Genomic DNA, 26,866 nt, shown 5'->3' with positions numbered 1-26,866 from the left:
CATATTTGTGAATTCCGTTCCCAGTTTCCCAAACTTCAGAGAATCCAGAAGAGATTCATCAGGACGGAGAAGGAGTTGGCTTGTCAATCTGACGTTGCCACTCTTCTGACTCTCACGTCCTTCTACTTCTCTCACAGACGAGATGGAAATGATCAGGATTTTTGCAGCATGCAGGTTTCTGTCCCCTCCCCCAGGACACATGCTCAGATGTGCCACAGCTACAAGTCAACGATGTATAATTTTTACATCATTCCTTCTGGTGAACTAATCAATGTACAGTGGTACATTGGGTTACAGACGCTTCAGGTTACAGACTCCGCTAACCCAGAAATAGTACCTCAGGTTAAGAACTTTGCTTCAGGATGAGAACAGAAATCACGACATACAGCATTTAAAAACCATATTGTCAGGAAAGCATTGTTTAATGGCTGGATAAGATATAAAGACTTATTGGAAAATAAAACCCCAAGGTGGTTGTCGCCAATGGAAGCAAAGGCGTTGAAAAGACTCAATATGGAGGCCAAATGGCCGAAATATTGGGAAATATTGGAACAAGAGGGAGACAAATTGAAACTGCAGAGCTTTGAGAAATTAAAAGATAAAGTGCGGGACTGGCTTCATGATCACCAGATAATGGAGGCTTACAAATTGGACAGGAAAATTGGCTTCCAGGTGGAGATTGGAAATTGGAAACATAATTGTTAGAACCAAAAACTAAGATTTTGTCAAAGATGTATAATTTGCTCCTGAAATGGAATACTCAGGATGAAACGGTAAAATCTGCTATGATAAAATGGGCACAAGACGTTGGACATAACATTATGTTTGCTGACTGGGAGCAGTTGTGGACCACCGGCATGAAATTTACGGCATGTAATGCCTTAAGAGAGAATATTATGAAAATGATATATATATATATATATATATATATTTATAATAATTTTTATTAATTTTCCACACAAATAATAAAGAACAATATAAAACAGTATATCTTCAAGCTCATCGGTTCATACCCTTCTTTCTTTGACTTCCCCATACCTCCCCATCCCTGCATCCTTGTTTAATAATTCTTTAGCAACCCTTAGGTCCATTGTCTTAATTCCCTTTCATAAAAATTTCTTAAGTTTTTTTGTTTACTGCTGCAATTCTTTACTTCTTACCCCCTGACATCTTAACATTCCTCAATTTTGCAATTATTTTTAAGATATATTTTGAATTTCTTCCAGTCCTCTTCCACTGTCTCTTTCCCCTGGTCCCGGATTCTGCCCGTCATCTCGGCCAGTCCCATAAAGTCAATCACCTTTGTTTGCCATTCTTCCAGAGTAGGTAGTTCTTGCATCTTCCAATACTTTGCCAGTAGAATTCTTGCTGCTGTAGTGGCATACATAAAGAAAATCCTATCCTTCCTTGACACCACTTGGCCCACCATACCCAAAAGGAAAGCCTCTGGTTTCTTAGGAAAAGTCCACTTAAGGACCTTCTTAATTTCATTATAGATCATTTCCCAGAAAGCTTTAACCTTTGGGCAGGTCCACCAGAGGTGGTAGAAAGTGCCTTCAGTCTCATTACATTTCCAACACTTATTACTAGGCAAATGATATATTTTTGCAAGCTTGACTGGGGTCATGTACCACCGGTAAATCATTTTCATAATATTTTCCTTTAAGGCATTACATGCAGTAAATTTAATACCGGTGGTCCATAACTGTTCCCAGTCAGCAAACATAATATCATGACCGATATCTTGTGCCCATTTAATCATAGCTGATTTCACCATTTCATCCTGTGTATTCCATTTTAGCAGCAAGTTATACATTTTTGATAAGTTCTTAGTATTGGGTTCCAGCAATTCTGTTTCTATTTTTGACTTCTCTTTCTGAAATCCTATTTTCCTGTCCTGTTTAAACGTCTCATTTATCTGATGGTAGTGCAACCAATCTCGAACCTTAGGCTTTAGTTTCTCATAACTCTGAAGTTTCACCCTTTCGCCATCGTATTCTAAAATCTCGTGATATTTTGGCCATTTAGAATCCATATTAAGCTTTTTTACTTCCCTAGCTTCCATTGGTGACACCCACCTAGGGGTTTTACTTTCCAACAAATCTTTATATCTAATCCAAACGTTATACAATGCTTTCCTTACAATATGGTTTTTAAAACTTTTATACACCTTTACCTTGTCGTACCATAAGTATGCATGCCAACCAAAACTATTGTCATACCCTTCCAGATCCAAAATGTCAGTATTCTCAAGAAGTAGCCAGTGTTTCAACCAGCAGAAAGCTGCTGATTCATAATAAAGTCTTAAGTCCGGCAGGGCAAACCCCCCTCTATCCTTTGCGTCAGTTAAAATCTTAAATTTAATTCTGGGCTTTTTGCCCTGCCAGACAAATTTTGATATGTCTTTCTGCCACTTCTTGAAACAGTCCATCTTGTCCACAATCTGCAACGTCTGGAATAAGAACAGCATTCTAGGCAATACATTCATCTTAATAGTAGCGATTCGGCCTAACAAGGAAAGTTTCAACCTTGACCATATTTCCAGATCCTTTTTAACTTCTGACCAACATTTTTCATAATTATCCTTAAATAAGTTCACATTCTTGGATGTTAAGTTTACCCCCAGGTATTTTACCCTTTTTGTTATTTCCAAGCCTGTTTCATTCTGAAAACTCTCTCTTTCTTCCATTGTTAAATTTTTTTCCAACGCTTTCGTTTTTTGTCTATTCAATTTAAAACCTGCTACTCGACCAAATATTTCAATTAGTTCTAATACTCTTTTAGTACTAGTGTCTGGCTGTTGCAAAGTCAATACTAGATCATCTGCAAATGCTCTTAATTTATAATGTCTAACTCCGACCTGAACTCCTTTAACCAACTGGTCCTTTCTGATCATGTTTAACAAAACCTCCAGGACTGATATAAAAAGCAAAGGGGATATTGGGCAACCCTGTCGTGTACCTTTTTCTATAGGTATTTCTTCTGTTACCACGTTATTTACAATTAATTTGGCCTTTTGTTGAGAATATATTGCACCTATACCGTTTTCAAAACCTTGGCCTACCCCCATCCCTTGGAGATTCTTTTTCATAAAAGTCCAACAAATGTTGTCAAAGGCTTTCTCCGCGTCCACAAAAATCAAAACTGCTTTCCTGTTAATGTCAACGTCCAGCAGCTCCAAAATGTCTATAATGTTTCTCACATTGTCTGACATATGTCTACCTGGGAGAAAGCCTGTTTGGTCCTTATGAATCTCTTCTGCCAACACTCTTTTCAATCTTTTTGCCAAAATGTCTGCAAAAATTTTGTAATCCACATTGAGTAAAGATATAGGGCGGTAGTTTTTGACCTGGTTCTTCTCAGTCTCTGTTTTCGGTATAAGTGAAATGAAAGCCTCTTTCCACGATTCAGGTGCCTTTTTCCCCTTCAAAATTTCATTGCAAACTTCCTTCAATGGTTGTATCAGCCATTCTTTCAGCATTTTGTAGTATTTGGCCGTCAGGCCGTCTGGTCCTGGTGATTTTCCCAATTTCATATTTTGAATGGCACCCTCTATTTCTTGTTCTGTTATTTCCTCATTTAAGATCCTTTTACTTTGTTCTGGAATTTTTGGTAGACCGTATTTTCTGATGAATTCTTCTATTTCTTGTTCGTTGATTGGCCCTTGTGCATACAATTTCTTAAAAAAACTTTGAAAACAATTGTTGATCTCGTTGGGTTTGTGGATAATTTTTCCATCCATTTCTAGACTTGTTACAGTATTCATTTTCTGCCTTTTTTTCAATTGCCATGACAGAAGTTTCCCACATTTATCCGCTGATTCAAAAGTTCTTTGTCTCATTTGCTTTATCTTCCATTCTATTTGTTGGTTCATGAGCTCCATGTACTGCATCTGATAAAACTTTATTTCTCTCAAAATCTCATGGGACTTTGGTTTAGACCTCAACTTCTTCTCTCCTTCTTTTATTTTTTCTAATTTTTTTTCCTTCTTCTCATTTTGTTGCTTCCTCTTTATAGAATTTTGTTGAATTAGGAAACCTCGCATCACGGCTTTGCTTGCGTCCCAGATTATTCTTTTTTCCACATCTGTTTTCCTGTTGATCTCAAAGTAATCTTTTAATGTTTTAAGGGCCTTCTTGTGGATCTCTTCATCCTTAAATAGGGTGTCATTCATTCTCCATCTAAAGGATCCAGTTGTTGTTAGTTTCATCTCCATCTTCACCGCGTTATGGTCGGAGCACGTTTTTGGACATATTTCTACTTTTTTTGTTCTTGGCGCCAGACTGCTAGAAATCCAAATTTGGTCTATTCTTGTCCATGTCATTTTTGCTTCAGAGAAGAAAGTTCCCTCTCTCTCTAGAGGGTTCTTTGTTCTCCAAATATCAATCAAGTCCATTGTTTCAGTCATTTCGAAAAAGATCTTTGGTAGTCTCCCTTCTTTTGAAATCACTTGTCTCTGTGCTTTGTCCATGTTTGTTGAGACAACTCCATTCATGTCTCCCATCATTAGGATTTTATAATCTAAAAAGTCAACTAATGTCTCATGCAACTTCCTAAAGAATTCGGCCTTCCCTTCATTTGGGGCATAAACTCCCACAATTAGTATCTTTTCTCCTTGAATTTGTATTTCAATTGCCAGGTATCTTCCTTGTTCATCTTTAAATATCAATTTTGGAGCCAACTTTTCCTTTGCATAGATCACCACACCTCTTTTCTTTACTTTGTCTGATGAGATAAATTCTTGACCAAGTCTCTTATTTATCAGTAATTTCCTATGTATCCTGGCAATATGGGTTTCTTGCAAACATATTATATCTAATTGTTCTTTCTTCAAAATGTGAAAAACCTGTCGTCTTTTCCGAGGAAGGTTCAAACCGTTACAGTTCCAACTAAGGAGTTGCAGAGACATTTTGTATTTAAGTAGCTGTTCCTCCAACTGCTCCAAGCTTCTGCTCTTCCTCCGATGGTGGTGGTAAAAGTCCAAATGACAAATTTGCTATATCAGGTGGTTCCCTCTCCTCCACGGTTCCTTTCTGCAAGTCCTCCAGGTATCTCTCCAGAAATTGTTCTTTGTCCTGAATTGTTTTTATTTTAATCTTCCTTCCTTTAAAGTTAAAGGACAATCCTTGTGGAAACTCCCATCTGAATGGTATGGTGTTTTTCTTCAGCAGATCTGCTAGGCTTTTGTAATATGTTCTCACCTCTAAAATGTATTTGGGAATGTCCTTAAAAATCTGTATCTGACAATTTTGGATCACCAATGCCTTTTGATAATGCAGATTCAATATTTTATCTCTTTCTTCTTTTGATCTCAGTGTAATTAGACAATCCCTTGGTTTTTTATCCTGCTTTCTACCCAATCGAAAGGCTGATGTTATCTCAAATTCATCCTCTTCCTCCCATTCCTCCTGCCAAAAAGTTATAATGTTCTCTGTAAGAAATTTCACAAGGTTGTCCCCTTCCCCTTCAGGCACCAATCTAAGTTTTAGGTTCTTCTCTTTACGTTGAAGTTCCAGTAAGGAGAGGGCTGCATCATGCTCATTCACTTTTTTAATAATAGGCCCAAACTTTTCCCTTGTCTCTTCAGCCGTTGTTTTTGCACTTTCTGCAATCTTTCGTGTTTCTGAATTTTCCTGAATTAATCTATTTATAGAATCTGTGTTAGATTTAACACTAGCTGTATTCACATCCAATCTTGTTGTCAACTCTGTTAATTTTTTAGAATTCTCTGTCGATAGCTTTGTCAATGCTTCCAGGGATTGATTTATTTTAAGTAGTGCCTGAGTCATAGGATCCATAGAAGCTGGTGTTTTTTCCTGTGCAGCTGGAACAGTTCCTGATATAGAGCCCCTTTTCTTCTGAGATTGTTTTGCTTTCTGCCTTGTTACTATCTCTTCTGTAGGGGCACTCATATCCTCAAGGTCGTTTTCACAGAGTTGATTCCCAAGTGGAAAATCCCACTGTTACTTTTCCAAGTGCAACAGTTTCACATAAAACCCTCTAGAGGGAGCATTCAATTGTATCCAAATGGCAAAGATAAAGAAAAACAAAGAAGCAAGGAAGTATAACAGTAGCCAAAAGTTTCCAATATCCAAACTGTAACGTCTCTATCTTCTATGTGGCCAAAATGCAACAGGGTAAATCTAAGGTCCGGTAACTTTGTTACAAACAAACCCCCACTTCGCAAAGTTTGACAGTCCACGTCCCGGTGTCTTATTTGGGCAGCCCGACCCAGGGGGATTTGGCAATGGAAGATCTTAATTTTCCAATAATTTTCCAGCAGGTTAACAACGTTTCAATCCCTTCCCCCCTTCTCCTGCCAATCTGGGGGGAAGTTTTAAGTCCGATGTCAGTTTGACAGCTTAGAAAAAAATAGAAAGGTTCCCTTTAAATGCAGCTTGATTTTCGTTGCTTTATCTCTTCTGCGGTTCCGGGGAGGCAGACTTCCTTAATTTATGCCTTTCCCGTTTTCAGCCGAATTTCTTATTTAATGTCCCGTTACTTTTTCGATCTTACTCACGGGTGCTGTGGTCAAATTCCAATTGCAGGAAGGAATCGGCGCTCTCCGCTCATGGCGACGCGGCTTCACTCCGCTAGCTGGGTGACGACTCTCAGCACCGCGCTTACCCCGATGCCGCTCAGAAGCCTTTAAAAAGGCTCCCTCACAGTGCCGGGGGGCGCGAAAGGTGCCCACCGAATCTCCTTTGTTCACAGGCTCCGCGCCTGTGATTTTAGGGGTCCCCCGCTTGCCGTAGCGGGTAAGACCCGAACTAACGAAGCAGTCCTGCCTCGGAGCTCGAGGCTCGGACCGCCATTAAGCGCTGGCGCCGACCGGAAGTCATGAAAATGATATATAGGTGGTACATGACCCCAGTCATGCAAAAATCTAACACTTGCCCAATAATAAATGCTGGAAATGTAAAGAAAATGAAGGAACATTCTTTCACCTTTGGTGGACGTGCCCTAGGATCAAGGCTTTCTGGGAAATGATTTATAATGAATTGAAAAAGGTATTTAAGTATACCTTTCTGAAGAAACCAGAGGCCTTTCTCCTGGGCATGGTCAGCCAAAGAAGGACAGAACATTTTTTATGTATGCAACAACAGCAGCAAGAATACTCATCGCAAAGTACTGGAAGACACAAGATCTACCCACTCTGGAAGAATGGCAGATGAAGATGATAGACTATATGGGACTGGCAGAAATGACCGGCAGAATCCGAGACCAGGGAAAAGAGTTGGTGGAAGAAGATTGTGGAAATATTGTAAAATTAATGAATGTTAGAATGATGTTGGACAGAAATTAAGTGGTTTCCAGCTGTAATGTTTAAGATAACATGGGATAAAAAAAAAGGTTGAGAATTAAGTGAAAACCAATGGTGAGTATTTGCTGAGCAAATAATTTAAATTGGAATACAAAAAGGGGAGGTATGAGGAAGTCCGGGAAATAAGTTAAGAAAATAAGTGATTGGAATTTTATGTGTTTTTAATTGTTTTTTAGTTTTGTATTTTTGTATTTATGTTGTTTTTTGTTTGTTTTGTTTTTGTATACTCTTTGAAAAGTTAATAAATATCTTATAAAAAAAAAATTATCCGATAGCCACACACACAAAAAAGAGAACAGAAATCGCGCGGCAGTGGGAGGCCCCATTAGCTAAAGTACCACAGGATCTTTGACCCTCAGGCACATTCACTTAGAGAATATTTGGTGTTCGGAGTCAGAAAGCTAGCTTTTCATCTGTTATCCCATTTAGCCCCCACCAGAAACCGCTCTGAAAATGAGTAAATTAGTTCACATGATAGAGAGAAGATTCAGACATTAATTGTGGTTGAAAATTCCTTCTAAGGCTACAAAAAGAAAACATTTTTCCAGTATAAAATGAACGGGGCTGCACCCCAGCAGCTAATGCCCAAGATACACACCCATGTACACAAACCACCCCCATGTAGCACGGCCACCCCCATGCCACAGGGCCTCGATCCCTATTCTAGCAGTTTCTACTGTGAAACTGGGTAGAGCAAGTCCATTCACCCTTTTGGTGTGGCAGCATTGCGGGACAGCAGACTCTTCAGTAAGGCCTCAACGAGGGAATTGTGACATCAGTGCCCCATCCATATAGGTGGCGGAGGCATAGGCTCTCATCACATATAAGGAGTCGAATCCTGGCCTGCACCCCAGATAGGCAAATGGTGATGCAGGCTCGGACATGGGCTGGGACAGGGGGGCAGAACCGATGGAGCATGCAGGCTTCCCCTGGGGCCAGTCCCTGGTCATTTAAACAGCCCTCACCTGGAGCCCTAACTGCTTTTCCTTCATCAGGTTCTATCTGCCCTTTTTCACCTCGTGACCATGGCTGCACCTTAAAAAAAAAAAACACACGAGATCATTGCCACTTGTTTTGCCTCGCCTGGCCAGAGCAAAATCACACCTGAGCTGAAATCACTTTAAGCTGAATCAATTGTGAAGTCAGAGGGCACATTCTTTCACCTTTGGTGGACATGCCCTAGGATTAAGGCCTTCTGGGAGCCAATTTATAATGAAATGAAAAAGGTATTTAAATATACCTTCCAGAAGAAACCAGAGGCCTTTCTCCTGGGCATGGTCAGCCAATTGGTGTGAAGGGAGGAGAAAACATTTTTAATGTATGCTACAACAGCAGCAAGAATACTCATCGCAAAGTATTGGAAGAATTACCCACCCGAGAAGAATGACAGACGAAAGTGATGGACTATATGGAATTGGCTGAGATGACTGGCAGAATCCGGGACCAAGGAGAAGAGTCGGTGGATGAAGATTGGAAAAAATTTAAAGTATATCTTCAAAAATATTGTAAAATTAAGGATTGTTAGAAAGATGTTGGAAAAAGAAAATTAGGTGGTTTTGGTAAAAATGATATAAAGGATTAAGTAAAAATGAGTTGATGAAATTGACAAAAGATAGGACGTTAAATTATAATATATTAAATTAAATTACTTAAATGAAAATAAGGTTGGAAGGATTTGCTGAAACAACAATTTGAACTAGAATACAAAATTGGGAGGTGTGAGGAGGTCAAGGAAATAAGTAAAGGAAGAAAGTTATGTAAAGGTTTTTCTCTTTTTTCTCCCTTTTCTCTCCTCCTCTATACCCATATTAGTATATAAGATTAACAACCTCTCAAGTTGCTTTTATCATAACATCATATTTTCATATTGCTAACAAGTTATGAGTAGGCTTGGTTATCTGAATCAAACGGGTGACAAAGGATATTTAATTTGATGGTAAAACTCCAGACTTGGAAAGTTTATAAGATAAAAGGTAAAAATAACCTGACAGATTAAGAAGTTATTTGTAAAGTGGGGGACACTTGATGTCAAATCTGTCAACACCGCCTTATGCCAAGTAAGGCTGACTTAAAGATAAAAGTGTGATTTGATAATATCGTTTCAACTTGATTAGTGGGAAGGTCAGTGTATCTCTCTTGAAAATATCAAAGTTAGATAAGATTGTGCGCCCTCCCAAGGGAGAGACATAAGAAATCAAATCTTGTGTTAAAAGTAAGAATAAAGGGTGAAAGAGGGTAAAGGCCAGGAAGATGGCGGGTAAGAATGGGAAAAAGTTAGTAGGAACACCATCAGAGAGGAAATCATCACGACAAGAGGAAATTAAAGACTTAGATATATTATGGCTGAAAATAAAGGAAGAATTTAAACAGAATGAATTACATATGGAGGAAAAATTATGAGAGATGCAGGCTTCCATTGACAAGAAGATAGAGGCTGTGGTAGGGGAATTGTCAAACAAAATAAAAGAACTAACGACTCGATCAAAGACGTTAGAAGACTCAAATAAAAAAATACAAAGAGAGATGAAGGAACAGAGAAAGGAGGCAGAAAAATTAAAAGAGAATTTTGGAGAATTGAGTAGGACTCAAGACCAGGTCATGGATAATCTAGCATTGATGGAAATGAAACAAAAACAGTTAAATCTAAAATTCAGAGGAGTAGGTGAAGAAACTAATGAGGACATTAAAGGAAAAATGATTAAAAATTGGCGAGGTGGTTAACTTTGAAGGAGGAAGAAGTTGCACAAACAATAGAAAATGCCTTTAGAATAAAAATAAAGTCTAAACAAACTAAATTGAAAAAAGTTCCAGGAGATGTTTTAGTGATTCTCAATTCGATAGAGATGAGAAACACAATCTTAAGAGAAAGCTACCAAAAGAAATTAGTAATTGAAGGCAGACCAATTATCATTTTTAAAGAAATACCAATAAGGCTTCTTCGCAAGAGAGAGGGTTACAAACAGTTAGTAAATATTTTGAAAAAGAACGGCATACAACATAGATGGGAATTCCCTGAAGGGATTTCCTTTTTTTACAAGGAAAAAAGATTCAAGATTACTGAAAGCCAGGAAGTGAGTAAATTTTTGCGCAGATATGAAAAAGACCTTGGGAAATTGGAGGAGAGATATGGAGGGAGAGGTGACGAAGTGAGGGAGAGGGAAGGCATAAAGGAAAGGGGGGAAGGGAGGGGAGAGAGGAGCGGAGGGAGGGGAGGAGGAGGTGGAGGGAGAGGGGGAAATAGAAGAAGAGGAAGCGGAAGAGGAAGAAGAAGAAATAGAAAGTAAAACTACCCGAATCTAAATTGGTAATATTACTGGTCTATCAGTAGACAAAAGCGATAATGAATTTAAAGATTTTAACATGGAATGTAAATGGACTGAATGAAAAAACTAAAAGGAATAAAATCGTAAGTGTCTTGAAAAAGAAAAAATGGATGTAATCTGTATACAAGAGACTCATGTGATTAAAAAGCATAAACACATCTTGACAAATAAGAAATTAGGAACAGAATTTATAAATTCCACGGTTGAGAAAAAAAGAGGAGTAGTAGCATATGTCAATGAAAAATGGGAGCCTAAACTGATCTACAAAGATGAGGAAGGAAGAATATTGGGGGTGCAAATCAGCTTCCAGGGGGGAAAAATAAACGTGATAAATATATACACCCCAAATTCAAATAAACTAGAATTTTTTAAGAAATTAGAACAAGTTTTATTAGAATTAGAAAGCAACAGGACGATATTACTGGGAGACTTCAATGCAGTGCCGACACCAGAAATTGATAGACAAACAGAAAAGAAAAAACGAAATCAAGGGAAGCTTCCAAAATCATTTGAGGACCTGGAAGAAAATATGGACCTAATAGACATTTGGAGACACAAGCATCCAACAGAAAAGCAGTTTACCTTTTTCTCAGAAGTACACAAAAGCTGGGGCAGAATAGACCAAATCTGGATCTCGAGGGATCTCACTTTAAGATCCACAAAATGTGAAATCCAACCGAGAACCCTCTCCGACCACAATTCGACAACACTGGAAATAAAAGGTGCATCACAGGGGGGCTTTAGATGGAGGTTGAACGAAAGTTTATTAGATAGTGAAGAAGTTATTGAAAAAGCAAAAGCAACTTTGAAAGATTATTTTGATCTGAATCTCAATGCAGATACAAATATAGAAGTAGTCTGGGATGCCAGTAAGGCTGTTCTAAGAGGTTTCTTCATTCAACAAAACATTTATAAGAAGAAAATAAGACAGCAAAAGAAGGAAGAAATTCTTAGACAGCTAAGAGAGTGTGAGAAAAAACTAACAGAAAACCCGAAAGATGAACAAAACATACAAACAATAAAAATATTACAAACACAATATTCAATGTTAACAAACCAAGAAATTGAATGGAAACTTAAGTTAATGAGGCAAAGATATTTTGAATCAGCGAATAAAATCGGAAAATTATTAGCATGGCAACTGAGAAGAAGACAAAAACAAAATGTGATAAATAAAATAAAGATAGAGGAAGAACTGACAGAAGACCCCAAAAGAATACAAAATACTTTTCTTAAATTTTACGAGAAGTTATATAAGAAAGGAGAGGAAGATCTAACCCAAATAGAAAAATATCTAGAGAACTATATAGGGAAGACTGTGACAGAAGAAGAAAGAGCTTACCTAAACAAACCTATAACATTAAAGGAAATCCAGAATGCGATAAAAAAAATGAAATTGGGGAAAGCCCCGGGACCGGATGGCCTATCTGCCAAATACTATAAAGTTTTGGAAAACCAATTAATACCAGCGCTTTGCGACACCATGAACAACATCTTAGGAGGAGGAAGAATACCAGAGTCCTGGAGAGAAGCCCATATTACGTTAATCCCGAAACCGGACACAGATAAACTGAATATCAAGAATTATAGGCCGATATCCTTATTAAATAATGATTATAAAATTTACGCAGATATCATGGCAAGTAGATTGAAAAAGTGCTTAGTAAATTTAATCCACAAAGACCAGGCAGGATTCCTCCCAAACAGGTATTTGAAAGATAATGTAAGACATATTATAAATATTATTGAACATTTGGAAATTAATAATGATGTATCGGCGGCGTTGATCTTTATAGACGCGGAAAAGGCGTTCGATAACGTTTCTTGGTCGTTCCTACTAAAATCTATGGAGAAGGCAGGGATAGAGGGCGAGTTTATGAAAGGATTAGAGGCAATATATTCAACTCAATCGGCCAAATTGATTATAAATAATAACCTTACAAATACATTTAAAATCGAAAAGGGAACAAGGCAGGGTTGCCCTCTATCCCCGCTTTTATTCATCATGGTATTAGAAGTGTTACTGAATAAAATAAGATCAATACCAAAGATTCAAGGGATTAAAGTAGGAATAAAGGAATACAAATTAAAAGCTTATGCAGACGACCTGATGCTATCCTTGGAAGAGCCGCAAGAAAGTATAAGCAAAGCGCTGGAGATACTAGAGGAATATGGTAAGCTTTCCGGTTTTAAATTGAACAAATCAAAGACAAAAATGATGACAAAAAACCTGGGAAAAGTCGAAAGAGAGAATTTAGAGAGACAATCTGGAATTAAGGTGGCTAAAAAAATAAAATATTTGGGAATATGGCTCACACCAAAAAATATAAATTTAATACAAGATAACTATTTGACAACGTGGAAGGAAATTAAAAAAGATTTAGATATCTGGAATAGAATTAAACTCTCGTGGATGGGTAGGATGGAGGCAATAAAAATGAATGTACTTCCAAAAATGTTGTTCCTGTTCCAAAATATTCCGGTAATCAGAGGTCCTAAAATATTTAAAGATTGGCAGAGAAACCTCTCAAGATTCATATGGCAGGGGAGAAGACCGAGGATCAGATATAAACTACTTACGGACCGAAAGGAGAGAGGGGGTTTCGCAGTCCCAAACCTAAAACTATATTATGAAGCTGCCTGCTTATGTTGGGTTAAAGACTGGATAACCCTAGAAAACACCGACTTACTAGATCTGGAGGGGTCTAACAACAGGTTCGGCTGGCACGCCTACTTGTGGTCAAATAAAGAGAAGGCTCACAAAGGGTTTTCAAGTCATATCGTCAGGGGACCTTTGTATGAGGTCTGGGGAAAAAACAAAAAATTGCTAGAGTGGAAAACACCTTGGTGTCTGTCCCCAACAGACATCCTAATAATTAAAAAAGCAAATATGGAAGAACAAAGATTGACATATGAAGATTTATTGATAAGATCTGAAGGCAGCTGGAAATTGAGACCGTATGAAGACCTGAAAGGAAAATTAACAGGCTGGTTACAATATCATCAAATAAACGCAATATAGACAGAAGACAAAAAAGTAGGAATGAATGAAAAGAAATCCAAATTCCAGATTGAAATAATTGAAAGCAAAACTAAGCTATTATCCAAAATGTATGATATTTTACTAGAATGGGATACAAAAGACGAAGAAATTAAGGAGGTTATGGTGAAATGGGCAATAGATCTGGGGCATAACATAGAATACGAAAAATGGTCAAAATTATGGAATGACGGAATGAAATTTACGGCAAGCGTTGCAATTAGAGAAAACCTAGAGAAGATGATATATAGGTGGTATATAACACCAGTAAAACTAAACAAGATGTATAAGACTAGTAACAAGGCCTGCTGGAAATGTAAATCAAAAGAAGGTAACTTTATACATATGTGGTGGGCATGTGAGGAGGTGAAGAATTTCTGGAATTTGATTTATAATGAGTTAAAAAAAGTATTTAAATACACATTCCCTAAAAAACCAGAGGCTTTCTTACTAGGTATTATTGGAGAAGAAATTAGGAAAGAAGACAAAACTTTATTTCAATATTCGACAGCAGCGGCCAGAATGCTAATCGCACAAAATTGGAAAAGCACAAATATACCAACGGTGAGGGATTGGCAAACAAAATTATTTGAATTTGTCGAATTGGCAAAAATGACGCAAAAAATGAGAAATCAAAAAAATACAAAGTTAATTTCTGATTGGAATAAATTTGTGGTCTATATTGAAGGAAACTGTAAAAACTTACCAACTATAGCAGGTCTGTTATAAAACTTATGATGTATAAACCAGTTACCAACACCAGCTGTAGAAAATGAAGTTTTTAAACTAAGAAACCCGAAGTCAGCAGGGAAGGAAGTCAGTCTATGTATATTAATTACGTATTTAATTTTGTTATGTATATTAGTTTTGTTCTGTTTTGTTTTTTATTTTATTTTTCTGTATTATATGTATTGGTATTTTTCTTTTAATTTATTCCTTTTTTGTGATGTATCAATTGAAATCTAATAAAAAGAATATATATATAAAAAAAAGGTTTAATCTGTTCTTTTTCTTTTTTTTAAGCTAATGCATTTTTATTTTTTCTCTGTTGTTGTATTTTTCTTTTTGTATTTTGTATTGTTCTTTTTTCTTTTTGTAACTTTTAAACTCTGAATAAAATTTTTTTAAAAAAAATCAATTGTGAAGCCATTACCTGCAAGGGTTTTGAGCTCCAGCTCTGCCCGGCCTGCTGGCTTCACAAGCAGCAATTATTTTGGCCAAGGAGCAGCAGCGGCTCGATCATCCTCAGCTAGTGAAGTCTCCATTGTGCAGTCTTTGAGTGTTCGGCCCATGGGCTCAGCTGGCAGGAATGGCGCTACTTGCCTTATCAAAGCAGGTGATTGGATGTAAACAAGAAACAAAAACAAAGCGTCCTGCAATCGGTCAGTGCCATTTTAGATGTTTTGCTTTTCTGTTAATGACTTCTTAAGAGTTTTATAGTATGCCTTTATGTTTGATTGCTGTATGTTTGTTATATTTATGTTTAGTTATTTTAGTGATATATACAGTATATTTAGCCATATACAGTGGTACCTCGGGTTACATACACTTCAGGTTAAATATGCTTCAGGTTACAGACTCCGCTAACCCAGAAATATTACCTCGGGTTAAGAACTTTGCTTCAGGATGAGAACAGAAATCGTGCTCCGGCGGTGCAGCAGCAGCAGGAGGCCCCAATTAGTTAAGTGGTGCTTCAGGTTAAGAACAGTTTCAGGTTAAGAATGGACTGTGGAGTTTGGAACTGACAGGGTTAAAACTCCGTGGTGTCCTGTATCTGGGAGGAGCTTGACGCAGAGAAGTGCGTCAGTGTTCAGACTTGCTTTCACTTCTGTCTGACACGCAGCTCAGCACCGAGGCTGCGTGTGTGTGCTTTTGGAAGCACAGAGAAATGCCGGAAAGCTCCAATGGAATGAGACTGATTTATGGCTTGTAAATAAACGCTTCTAGAGATAAGAACCGATCTGTCTTTGGACTTGATTTATCCCTCTCTCATCTCACACGGACGCAGGACCGCTGCTGTTACTCTGCTCTCCTGCCAAGTCAGCTTCTAAGCAGAGACACAGAGACACGCAGGGAAGAGCTGACTGGACGCAGGATTTGTTTACAACCCAAAAGGTTATGGGGGGTTCCACGTTTCCTGACAAGTGTGAGAAGGGAGGAAGACTGCCAGCGTTGCGTTGCTGAGAGCTCCTGCTAGGAAGGGCAGTGAGGAATGCTGGAGAGCGGAGCCAAAAGCCAAGACGGATGGCTGCTTCAGAGGTCCAGCTTGCTGGCAGACGTGTGAGTACGCTTAAAGCCCCGGTGGGTGGAGATGGCTGCTGCCCAGGCACAGCAGGGCCATGAAGGTTTTAATATCCCCTCGAAAGACTGAATGGAGCAGTGGAAGCCTGTGAGGCAGACGTGGCTGCTGCTCTGGAGAGAGAGCAAAGGGCCAGCGTTGAGGCTTGGCTGTTGCCAAAGCTCCAAGGGAAGAAGCCCTGGGTCGCGTGGCAGGCACTGAAGACGGCATGTCAGGCCACAGTGGGAGCCAGACCAGATGGGGCTAGAGGATGCCCAGAGAGTGCACCAAGCCCAGAGGGGGCTGGGACTGTTTTGGGAAGCTGTTTTTATGCTTCAACACGTCTGTGTGATGGTCCGGGAGAGAGGCTGAGGGCTGGCAAGAGAAAGGCAGTTGCAGTCTGTTCCTCAGGCAACTTGGCACCCAGGAGTGGGGGTGCAGGCTGTTCCAAGAGCTCTGAGAAAGCCAAAGTCTCCGAAAGTTGTTTGTGCTCTGAGGCGAAGTCCAACAGCGAAGGGCATTGTTCTGCACAGGCGCAGGATGGTGGAAAGGAGGCCAGCCGGCGTGGAATGTCAACAAAGCAGGTTCCCAGGGTCAGTTCCCAGCTGAGATGTGGGAAAGCAGCAGGCCAGGAGAAAAACAAAGACAAAGCGTCTTATCACCTCACAGCTGCGATGGTGTCTCTGAGAAAAGGCAAAAGCCTCAGTCGGGGGAGGCTGTGGCCATGGCAACCGGTGGGGATGCAAGCAATGCCATGGCAACCTTGGAAGACAGCCAGAGAGACGTTTTATCTCTCGTTATCGATTCTGGAGCTTCTCACAGTCTTGTAACTTCTCGAGAGTTCCTGAGGAACTGCAAGATAGTTAAAACTGGACGCTATGTCAAATTAGCTGATGGGTCTCAGCGACCATTGACTGAAACTGGGTTTTTGTATTGTTCTTTTATAGATCACGAGGTGCAAGCTTTTGTGGTCCCCGAGCTTGCACAATCTCTTTTAAGCGTGTCATCACTAAATGCTGATGGGTTTGATGTACTTTTTTCTAACAATTTGTGTTCCTTTTATAGGAATGGGAAGAAGATCTACAGTGTCGAGAGAAAGGACAGGCTCTTTCTGGTGCAAATGCCTATTGGCGATGGAGCTGGTGGTAAAATGGGACTGGTGGAAAATGGGGCTAGTGGAGAGTCCATTAAAGACGCACAAGTGCAGTGTGCAAATGTCCCACCACACCATGATTGTATGCACTTGTGGCACAGGAGATTTGGGCATGTTGGGTGGTCATATGTTAAGAAAGCCACAGAGAACACAATTGGGTGTAGGTTCAAACCATGTGACAGATACCTAGATTGTCAAGCCTGTAAGCAATCAAAGGTCACAACATGCACATATCCCAGGTCAGAGAGGAGAACCAGCAAACCCTTTGAACTGGTGCATGCGGATTTATCAGGGCCCATGCCAACACCTTCTTTAGCTGGGTCTAAATGGATTCTAGTTCTGATTGACGATTTTTCAAAGTTTTCTTGGGTTTTCTCGCTTCGACAGAAGTCAGAAGCAGCTGCGCTGATCAGGGATTGGATCACAGCGATAGAGCTGCAGTTCTCTACCAGGGTGACTGAGGAGATTTCACCCCTCCCATATCCAAGAATCTCCAGAGGAGCCTGCTGATTCTGCAGAGAGGAGGAGCAATGTTCTGCTTTCTACTTATTCAGCTCCAGCACCACATAAATGAGTCAGCACGTGAGTCAGTCAGTGAGTCAATCAGTCAGTGTATCGGAGAGAGAGAGTGTTAGAGATCGTGTCTAAAGATAAGGTTGCTGCTAAGAGCAGCTGCAGACTCTCAGTGTAGCATTGATTTATGCTTAGATCTTTTAGCTCTGTATATAGTTTTGTATCATAGTTGTAGTTATAGAATAAAAGGAAGATACTCTACAGAGCTGCTCTCCGAGTGGTTTATACTCTGCAAGACTCTACAAAACTCTGCTGCGCAACGACTGTACTATTATTGTGCAAGTGAATCCGGTGCTCTCAGCTCTAACCTTTGAGTCCACAGCACAGTGACCTGTTCCTGTGAGAAAGGTGGTCTCTGGCAGTGCTACCCAGCTCGCCTTGCCCAGTTGGTGTTGAAGTGCATAAGTCCAGTTGGTGCAATGGCTCAAGGGCGATGCTGACAGTGATTTCCTTTCAATCTGATCGCGGGGGGGAGTTCACAGGTTCTGCACTGCAATCGTTTTTCAGGCAGAAGGGTATCAGTCATTGACTGTCCGCCCCTACAGTCTGCAGCAGAATGGAGTTGCAGAGAGAAAGTTTTGCACGCTACAGGAAGCAGCGAACGCTATGTTGGCAGACTCGGGTTTGCCACAGCGCTTTTGGGCTGAGAGTTATCGGACAGCATGTTTCTTGCAGAATAGAGTGTACAATTCCAGTGTAGGCAACACACCTTTTTTCTTACTGCATCAGAAGAAGCCGAAAGTGCATTACTTTTGCGTTTTTGGCTCTGAGGCTTGGGTCCTCATTCCAAAAGCCATGCGCAGAAAGGGTGAGCCAAGGTCTAGGAAGATGATCTTTGTAGGCTATGAGCCGGGTTCAAAGGCGTGGCGTTTCGCATACCCTACTGGCAACCAGTCTAAGCTGCTTATTAGCGGCAGTGCTGAGTTTTGCTAGCAGAGTGGGTGGAAGCGTCTTCACAGAAACCCGGAAGTTCTGTTAGACTCAGATGAGGAAGAGGAGGGCGAGGCTGAAGCTGTTGCTGAGGTGCGCAGTCCACAGCCGCAGAGTCCAGAGCCGGGATCTCCAAGGGAGAGGCTCCGTATCTCTCCAAAAGGGAGTCCCAGGACCCCTCCACAGGTCTCTGTCAAGTCTGAGCTAAGGAGTGAACCATCCTTGCCAGTAGAACCAGCTGTATGTCCGAAACGGCACAGCAGATCAGAGGGGGGTGTTTCTGACACAGAGGATAGTAAGGTTGATCTAGGTGAATCAGGCGCAGTTCCAGAATTCACGCTGAGGAGGTCAGCAAGATCAACCAAAGGGAAGCCACCTGAAAGGTATGAAGCCACTAGTATCTGGGTTGGTGTGGCTAGATGTGAACCTGAATCCTTGGAGGATGTTCAGAAGTTGCCTCAGGAAGAAGCTAGCAAATGGCGTGAGGCAATGCAGAAGGAGATGAACTCAATGGAGTCTCTTGGTGTGTTCTCACTCACTCAGCTGCCGGCTAACAAGCAAGCTCTCAGCTGCAGATGGGTTTACCGTTTGAAACCCACAGAAGCAGGAGAACCACAGTATAAAGCGAGATTAGTGGCTCGTGGATTCACACAGAGGAAGGGTGTCCACTTCACAGAGGTATATTCGCCAACCTCGAGAGCGGAGACTTTGAGAACGCTCTTGGCGATAGCAGCAGAGAGGTTGGATGATGAACCACTTTGATGTAGATGTCGCCTACCTGAACTCAGATCTCCAAGAGGAGTTGTACATGCTTCCTCCTCCAGGATTTGAAGTCAGTGAGCCAGGCGTCATGTGGCGGTTGCACAAATCCATCTATGGATTACGCCAATCTGCCAGAAATTGGAATATGTGCCTACATGAAGCCTTAAAAGAGCTAGGTTTTAAGAGATCTCTTGCAGACAGTTGTCTTTACATTAAAGATTCAGGCTTGAAACAGCAAGTGGTGCAGGTGTTCGTAGATGACATTTTGATCATGGCACAGACAGGTAAGCAGGTGGAGAAGTTTGCTAAGGAGCTTGGAAAGCGGTTCAAGCTAAAGCAGCTTGGAGATGTCAAGTCCTATCTAGGCGTAGAGATCACAAGTGCAAGTGATGGAAGCTTTTTGCTTTGCCAGAAAGATAAGATTGAGCAGTTGCTTGAGAAGTTCAGGATGTCTGATTGTGCAGGTGCCAAATCGCCAATGGAGGCTGGATATGTGAAGGAGTGTCAGCAAGTAGAATGTGTGGTGTTTGAAAACACTGAACTCTTTCAGTCAGCTCTGGGTAGTCTGTTGTATCTGTCCCAGTGGAGCAGACCAGACATAGCGTTTGCTGTCAATCTGCTCAGTAGAGAGGATTCAAGTCCTAGTGTGCAGGCCTGGAATGGTATAAAGCGGGTGCTACGTTACCTGCAAGATACCAAAGACTTTTGCCTCAGGATGTCAGCTGAGGGTGGTGTCAAGCTGACCGCGTGGGTGGATTCGGACTGGGCTAACCTTCTGGACCGCAAGTCAATGTCAGGTCTAGTGGTGAGGTTTGGGGACTCAGTAGTTGGGTGGAGTTCCCGGAAGCAAAGTCTCATAGCGCTTTCATCTACTGAAGCTGAGTTCAGTGCGCTATCAGAGGTTTGCAGAGAGCTGGAGTTCTATGTGTATTTGGTCGAGGAAATCTCTGGGGAGAATTGTCTGCCCGTTGTGGTGCATGAAGACAATCAACCGTGTCTCAAATTGACTGAGACTGGGCAATTCAAGGCGAGGACCAAACATTTGGACATACGTTTTCAGAATGTGTGTCAGAGCATTCGTGAGGGGCTAGTAGCTCTGAAATACTGTCCCATAACCAAGAACCTCGCTGATGGTTTCACAAAGCCATTAACCTTCCAGAAGCACGAGGAGTTCTGTGAGGGTCTGTGTATGGGGATAGCATTGTTGACTATTGTCCCCAGATGCAGGACAAGAGGGGGTGTGGAGTTTGGAACTGACAGGGTTAAAACTCCGTGGTGTCCTGTATCTGGGAGGAGCTTGACGTAGAGAAGTGCGTCAGTGTTCAGACTTGCTTTCACTTCTGTCTGACATGCAGCTCAGCACCGAGGCTGCGTGTGTGTGCTTTTGGAAGCACAGAGAAATGCCGGAAAGCTCCAATGGAATGAGACTGATTTATGGCTTGTAAATAAACGCTTCTAGAGATAAGAACTGATCTGTCTTTGGACTTGATTTATCCCTCTCTCATCTCACACGGACGCAGGACCGCTGCTGTTACTCTGCTCTCCTGCCAAGTCAGCTTCTAAGCAGAGACACAGAGACACGCAGGGAAGCGCTGACTGGACGCAGGATTTGTTTACAACCCAAAACGGACCTCTGGAACGAATTAAGTACTTAACCCGAGGTATCACTGTAGTGGTATATAAATATTTTTATAAATAAGTAAATACTGTAATAAAACAATACATTGCCATTTATTATTGTCATCTGAAGTTTTATCTCTCATTCTTTATGGGCTCTCTAACTTCAGAACTGGATAGTTAACTAGTGAATATTCCAATATCGTTTAACGAAGAGGAGACTGGCAAAAGAGGTGGGGGTAAATTGTTGAAGAAGAAGGATGTTGTTCTCATATTGGTAACAGGATTTGACTGATTTCTATCTATGGTTCTACAAATGAGGTTTTTAAACACCAGTAATGGCTAAAAGTATGAGCAAAGTAGCAGTGGGAAACATTTTTTTTAAAATGTAAAAATGGATTTTAAAAATGCCTAAACAATTTTTCTTACTAGAATGCCCAGCACTATTCCCACTACTTTGTCCAACATGGGAAGTGTCATGCCAAGTATTATTCCTTCAGAAGACTGGATCAGAGATTCTTCCAAAGGGCTTGAGAATCTAATATGGATTATCTGCAATGGACTCCTGTATTCTGAAGGCTTGTCAAAACTACAATGTCATCTAAACTAGCAGAAGTTCTATCCACACGTTGCTTCCTGATCTGTACTGTAGGCCTATATAATAACTGCCAATTATCACTACATTGAGATACCTTCCAATAACTCTCTGAAACGAAGTACATAATTATGGAATTATGGAACTCAAGGAGTTTCGGGGGGCGGTAGAGATTACCAGTGGATATCACTTGTTATTCTTGCAAAGGATTATTGCATCTGAACCAGGAAGCTGCTTCCTGATTCTTTTTCATACATAAGAATAAAGGGGGGGGCGGGCTTCAGAATACCAGTGTGTGCTTCTCTATGAGTATGTGTTTTACCCATAGTGAATTGAGCAGAACAGAAGGTGAGAGGTAGCAGGGTGCCAAATTCTGAGTTCACAAATCTGCCCATGGGTCCCAGGAAGGGCTTCTTCCGCAGCAGCCTGTGATTGCCTGCCTACTTTACAGCCTGTGCCTTCCCAAAACCTGACATTTTAAATTTAACAATTCTAAAATTATTATTATTATTCAAAATACAGTAATCAAATCAATGATATTTACTATGAGTTTCCTTGTTGAAGAATCTACAACATTTATGCAGTCACTGAAATTTACTTTCCTTATTTATACATGCTTACAAGGAACAACATCATTTTTATCTTTTAAATTATATTTTATTAAGTTTCAACATTTTTAACATATACAGTCAAAACACATCGCCCCCCCCCATTTTCCATGAAGTTGTTGTTTCTCTCCTTCTGCTGCACCCTATCTTCTACCTATCAAATCTTAACCACAATATTATAATCCAATATATTATATTTTTAATCTAACCATTTCATCTTTTGTCTCCCATTCTAATATCAATCAATATCAATATCTGTAACCCGAGGTACCACTGTATAAACAGATTTTTAAATAACTCATTAATTTCATAGTATTGAAACCAATCCACTACCCATTCTTGGATTTCTTCAAACTTTTTCAATTTGTATACATTTCCAGAAAAATACAGTATGTCTCTATATCTGCCCCAATTCTCCATCATATTAAGTTTCTTTTGTGTAAAGGTGTTTCCCTTCCAAGTGTTTCCCTTCCCTTCCCTTCCATCTTGGTACCTTGTCCACACTCCATATGTTTTGAATCATTTCTACTTCTTAGATGCAGGATTCATTGATGCCATTGGGTCTCCTCTGTTTCTCTCATTTTTTGGCACCTGTATTTATACCACTATCCTGGCTAAATGAAAGGGCTTCATTAATTCTGAGCTATTCCAGGGCTAGCTGGTATGTTTTCCCATTCTATACTCACAATCACTCTTGCAAATTCCATGGAAGAATCCTGAGTCGAGAACCACCTAGCACTGAAGTCACAGATCCTGTGGAGAAGAAGGGATAAAGCTCCCCAACACCAAGTGTTTTATAGGTGTGCAATTTCCTTTTACTGCAGACATTATAAAAAGATAAGCTTCCAACTGATTTATCTAGGAATATTCCTAATTTTGTAAGTTTTCCATACACTTTCAGGCGGGTCCATTGCTCTGTCCGAGCCCAGTAATCTTTCCCATCATCACATCCTATGACCCAGTAGCCTTTCTCAGGAGACAGGGTGATCTTCCCCTTTCTAGAAGCGGTTGCAGAAGCAACTCCCAAGTCCCAGGTTTTCTTCTGACCAATCCCCACCTCCCAGTAATGTTTGCCTTCTGAAAATCCACATTTTGCCAGAATGAATGTGCAGGAGTCAAACCGCTCCTCCCAGTCAGAAACCTTAGAAACACTTCCTGTGTTCCAAACACTTTTGCCATCTTCAGACACTTTTAGCTTTGGGTGAGCTGTCCTGGGGTCCAAGATCACATCAGCTGCAACAAAAAGAAGCCTTGATTCAAAGGCACAGACTTAAATGAAGCATATAAATTAATGTATAAATTAAGTAAGGCGGTCTGTGGGCATCTCTCTTTTAAGTCACCCATCTGTGGACCACACTTTCAACTGTATGTCAGACAGCTGTATATTCCTGCAATGCAGGGAGTTGGACCAGCTGATCCTCAGGGTCCCTTGCAATTCTACAGTTCTATGAATCTATGATATGATGACTAATACAAATTTCTATCCAAGCTTTCTGCATTGCGTGATTCACCCTCTCTCTACAACAATTCTTCTATGTTCCTCAATATATCTCCTTATGCTTTATCCATCTACAACATGTTTAATGTGCTAAGCACATTCTGGTCACATTAATGATGGTCATCCTCACTTTTGCATGTGCTTACCTGTCAGTTCATTTCCACATTGATCTACCCTTCCTGTATACCTATTGTATAAACACATGATCTAAAGTATTTCCCCTCAAAATGTGCATTTACAAATGTTTGTGCTTTTCTTGAGCCAAACAGTATTGGATAAGTAAATTAGTCCAGTAGGTATGGATCTGGATCAGCCCCAAACAGTATGACCAAAGCAAAGGATGATGTGATTTGCAGTCACGCACCATCTGGCAGCACACAGGTTGAGCTACCCATTACAGGATGACTGGAAGAAGCCCTAGTGAACAAACAACAGTTTACAGAATTTGCTAGTTTCTCTCCAATATCCATTCTGTTTGCACATGATTTTGCATCCTCCTCACCTCTGTAGAAGCGGGCATCTGAGAATTCTATGAATAAAGGAATGAACATAAAGGTTTCATTGGCAAGAACGTGATGGATACTTCTACTCATTCTACAACCTAATCAATCAATGCCATGGGTTGGATCCAGATTTAACCATGCTAAGAACATACTGTTTGAAATCAGTTGGGTAATTTCGACTAAATTACATCTTTTTGATTTCAATAGGTCTTTGCTATGTATGACCCAAGCCTTCTTCCACTGTGGTAAAAGTGTGAGGTGGGTCAGGAGGTGCATGTGTAAGCCCCACGCCCCCCCCATCCTTATGTTCATGGGCCCCCATCTGATCTTGATGCAATGAGCATGTACGTCTAAAGGGGGCTTTAACCTGCTTTCAGCTGAACATACATAGAAGCTTTAGTGTGAGAACCCGGGCAGATACGGATCGTGTTTAATTAAATGCTCAAAGAAGTTCTTTTCATACTTTTTTCACCCCATGAACAAAGGTCTGGAATATCCTGCATGTAGATGGATATTGTGGGTGAGAGGGTGGGTGGGTGCGTGGATTTAAAAAACCACCCTTTGTCAAAAGACCACAATCAAAACAACTATTATAATAAGTATTTCATTAAAAATATATATTCTAAAAGCGTAAGTTAGTATCTACTCATCTCAGGCACAACTATAAAGCATAATATAATATATTTCTAAGATGAGGAAAATGCAGCACTGACAGTTTTTCAAAACTCTGCACAGATATGATATGAAATGAAATTTAGCAGTTGCTCAAATCTCCTTATGTCCAAAACTGATGAAAATTTGATAATACAAAACCTTGAAGTGTGTCTCCTCTTTGGAACACACCCTTTCTGGTTAATTCCTGGACTAAGTGCAAAGAAACGGGGAAATGAAGTGGTTGTGGTACGTGTGGTATTTTTATGATTCAGGAATATATATATTTTTGCAACACATATACAAAATGTTAGACTACTTGCCTTTTTCGATCTTCAAGATTCCTGCAAAAGAAAATTTGCATGGCTTAGAAATTCCAAGAAAATCAGTTTGTAATCTAGAATTAGTAACAAAGTACCCTTAACACAGATGGAAGTCTTCTTCTGTCAAATGTCTAATTTATGTTTTAAACTTTGCATATTGTATATTTTATTGTTGTAAGATGCTTTGATACCTCTATGGGATATGCATTTTATACTCATTCCATCAGAGGAAGGGAACCTTTGGTTCAGGTTGAGTCACAATGAAAGGGATTGGAGGGAGGAAGGTGAAAGGAGAAATATTTTAGGTGGGTGCATTGCTTGCATCGGTGCTTTTTCTTGAGGCTTCGGTGTCAAAAGCATCTCTTTTCTGATTTATAGAGATGGAGAGCACTACCAGCTGCCATGCCAAGATCAAGTATGGCTGTTTGGCAATGACACAACATTCAAATAGGTGGTGCCCCAGGGATGGGCTGCTTAAATGGGCAAGGGGTGGATCTAAGGAAAGTCACCCACTCTGACAGCTCCACCCTCTGGCACAGCCTGAGACTCAGCCTTCCTCCCCATTCGCTGAAGCAGGGTCAGGCTAGGATCGGGGGGGGAGTATGCCCCCACCACTTGTCAGGAAGGGCACCACTGTTCCCACTTCCCCTTTGGGGTCCCAGAGAAGCCTCTGACATCCCACAATGCCGCCACACCAATCAAATCCAAACTAGTTCTGGGGCAAGTTCACAGTTCTAGCAGACCCAAGCTGCTCAGTAATCCTCCCACCCCACCCACTTACATAGGATGGCAAAATGGAGGAACAGATAGGTAGCCGTGTTGGTCTGCCATAGTCAAAACAAAAAATTCCTTCCAGTAGCACCTTAAAGACCAACTAAGTTAGTTCTAGGTATGAGCTTTCGTGTGCATGCACACTGAAGAAGTGTATCTGAAGAAGTGTGCATGCACACGAAAGCTCATACCTAGAACTAACTTAGTTGGTCTTTAAGGTGCTACTGGAAGGAATTTTTTGTTTTGAAAATGGAGGAAGTCACTTGGATTCTGCATGTTCAAAAACTGAAAGATTTTGGAAGACTTACCATTCTCTATTATTAATTTATCTGCAAAAGAGGGCAGGGGGAGGAAAAAAGAAATAATTACATTTCTTTTCCGATTTATAGAGACACAGAACACTCCTAGCTGCCATGTCAAGACTAAGTACGGCTCTTTGGCAATGACACAACATTTATTGCACAGATCAAAACCAAACTAGACACTTGATGCCCCCATTTTCATCAGAGAAATGTTGGAGAGTATGATATAGTTCTGGGGCATGTTCAAAGTTCTAAATTGCTCCAAGCTGCTCGGTAAACATATATGGGATGGCAAAATGGAGGAAGTCACTTGGATTCTGCATGTTCAAAAAGTGAAAGATTTTGCAAGACTTACCATTCTCTGCTATTAGTTTATCTGCAAAAGAGAGCAGGGGAGAAAAAAAAAGAATGAATTACATTTCCATATATATATATATATACACACACATATACACACATTTTTATTAATTTTTAAACATATCATTTCCAACAGTCATTTAACATAACTTCTTATCTTATACAATATTTTAGACTTCCGTAAAGAATCTCTGAAGATTTTCCATTCTTTATCACTTGTTCTGCATTTCTTAGTTTCTCTATTACTTTTAATTATCA

General features: G+C 40.3%; 1 protein-coding gene across 3 annotated transcripts in view; it reads right to left on the bottom strand.

Moving 5' to 3' along the window:
• Positions 1-26,866, bottom strand: part of LOC307201449 (butyrophilin subfamily 3 member A1-like) — a 77,421-nt gene that overhangs the window by 41,583 nt on the left and 8,972 nt on the right. The window contains exons 5-9 of one of the 3 annotated variants that reach the window (XR_013832713.1): positions 26,607-26,627; positions 26,258-26,278; positions 25,179-25,199; positions 24,204-24,230; positions 22,697-23,436 (exon numbers count right to left, since the gene is read on the bottom strand). Coding sequence is in view for 1 of the 3 variants with exons in the window: in XM_079950683.1 (XP_079806809.1) it covers positions 24,204-24,230; positions 25,179-25,199; positions 26,258-26,278; positions 26,607-26,627 (90 nt within the window). In the remaining 2 variants the exon portion in view is untranslated. The remainder of the gene's footprint in view (positions 1-22,696; positions 23,437-24,203; positions 24,231-25,178; positions 25,200-26,257; positions 26,279-26,606; positions 26,628-26,866) is intronic. The other 2 variants (XR_013832714.1, XM_079950683.1) reach the window with 2 other exon arrangements.

This window comes from Podarcis cretensis, assembly GCF_951804945.1.
Source record: "Podarcis cretensis genome assembly, chromosome: 13".
NCBI classification, from domain to species: Eukaryota; Metazoa; Chordata; class Lepidosauria; order Squamata; family Lacertidae; genus Podarcis; species Podarcis cretensis.
The sequence above is the reverse complement of the archived record's forward strand: the minus strand, read 5'-3'. Positions and strand labels throughout refer to the sequence as shown.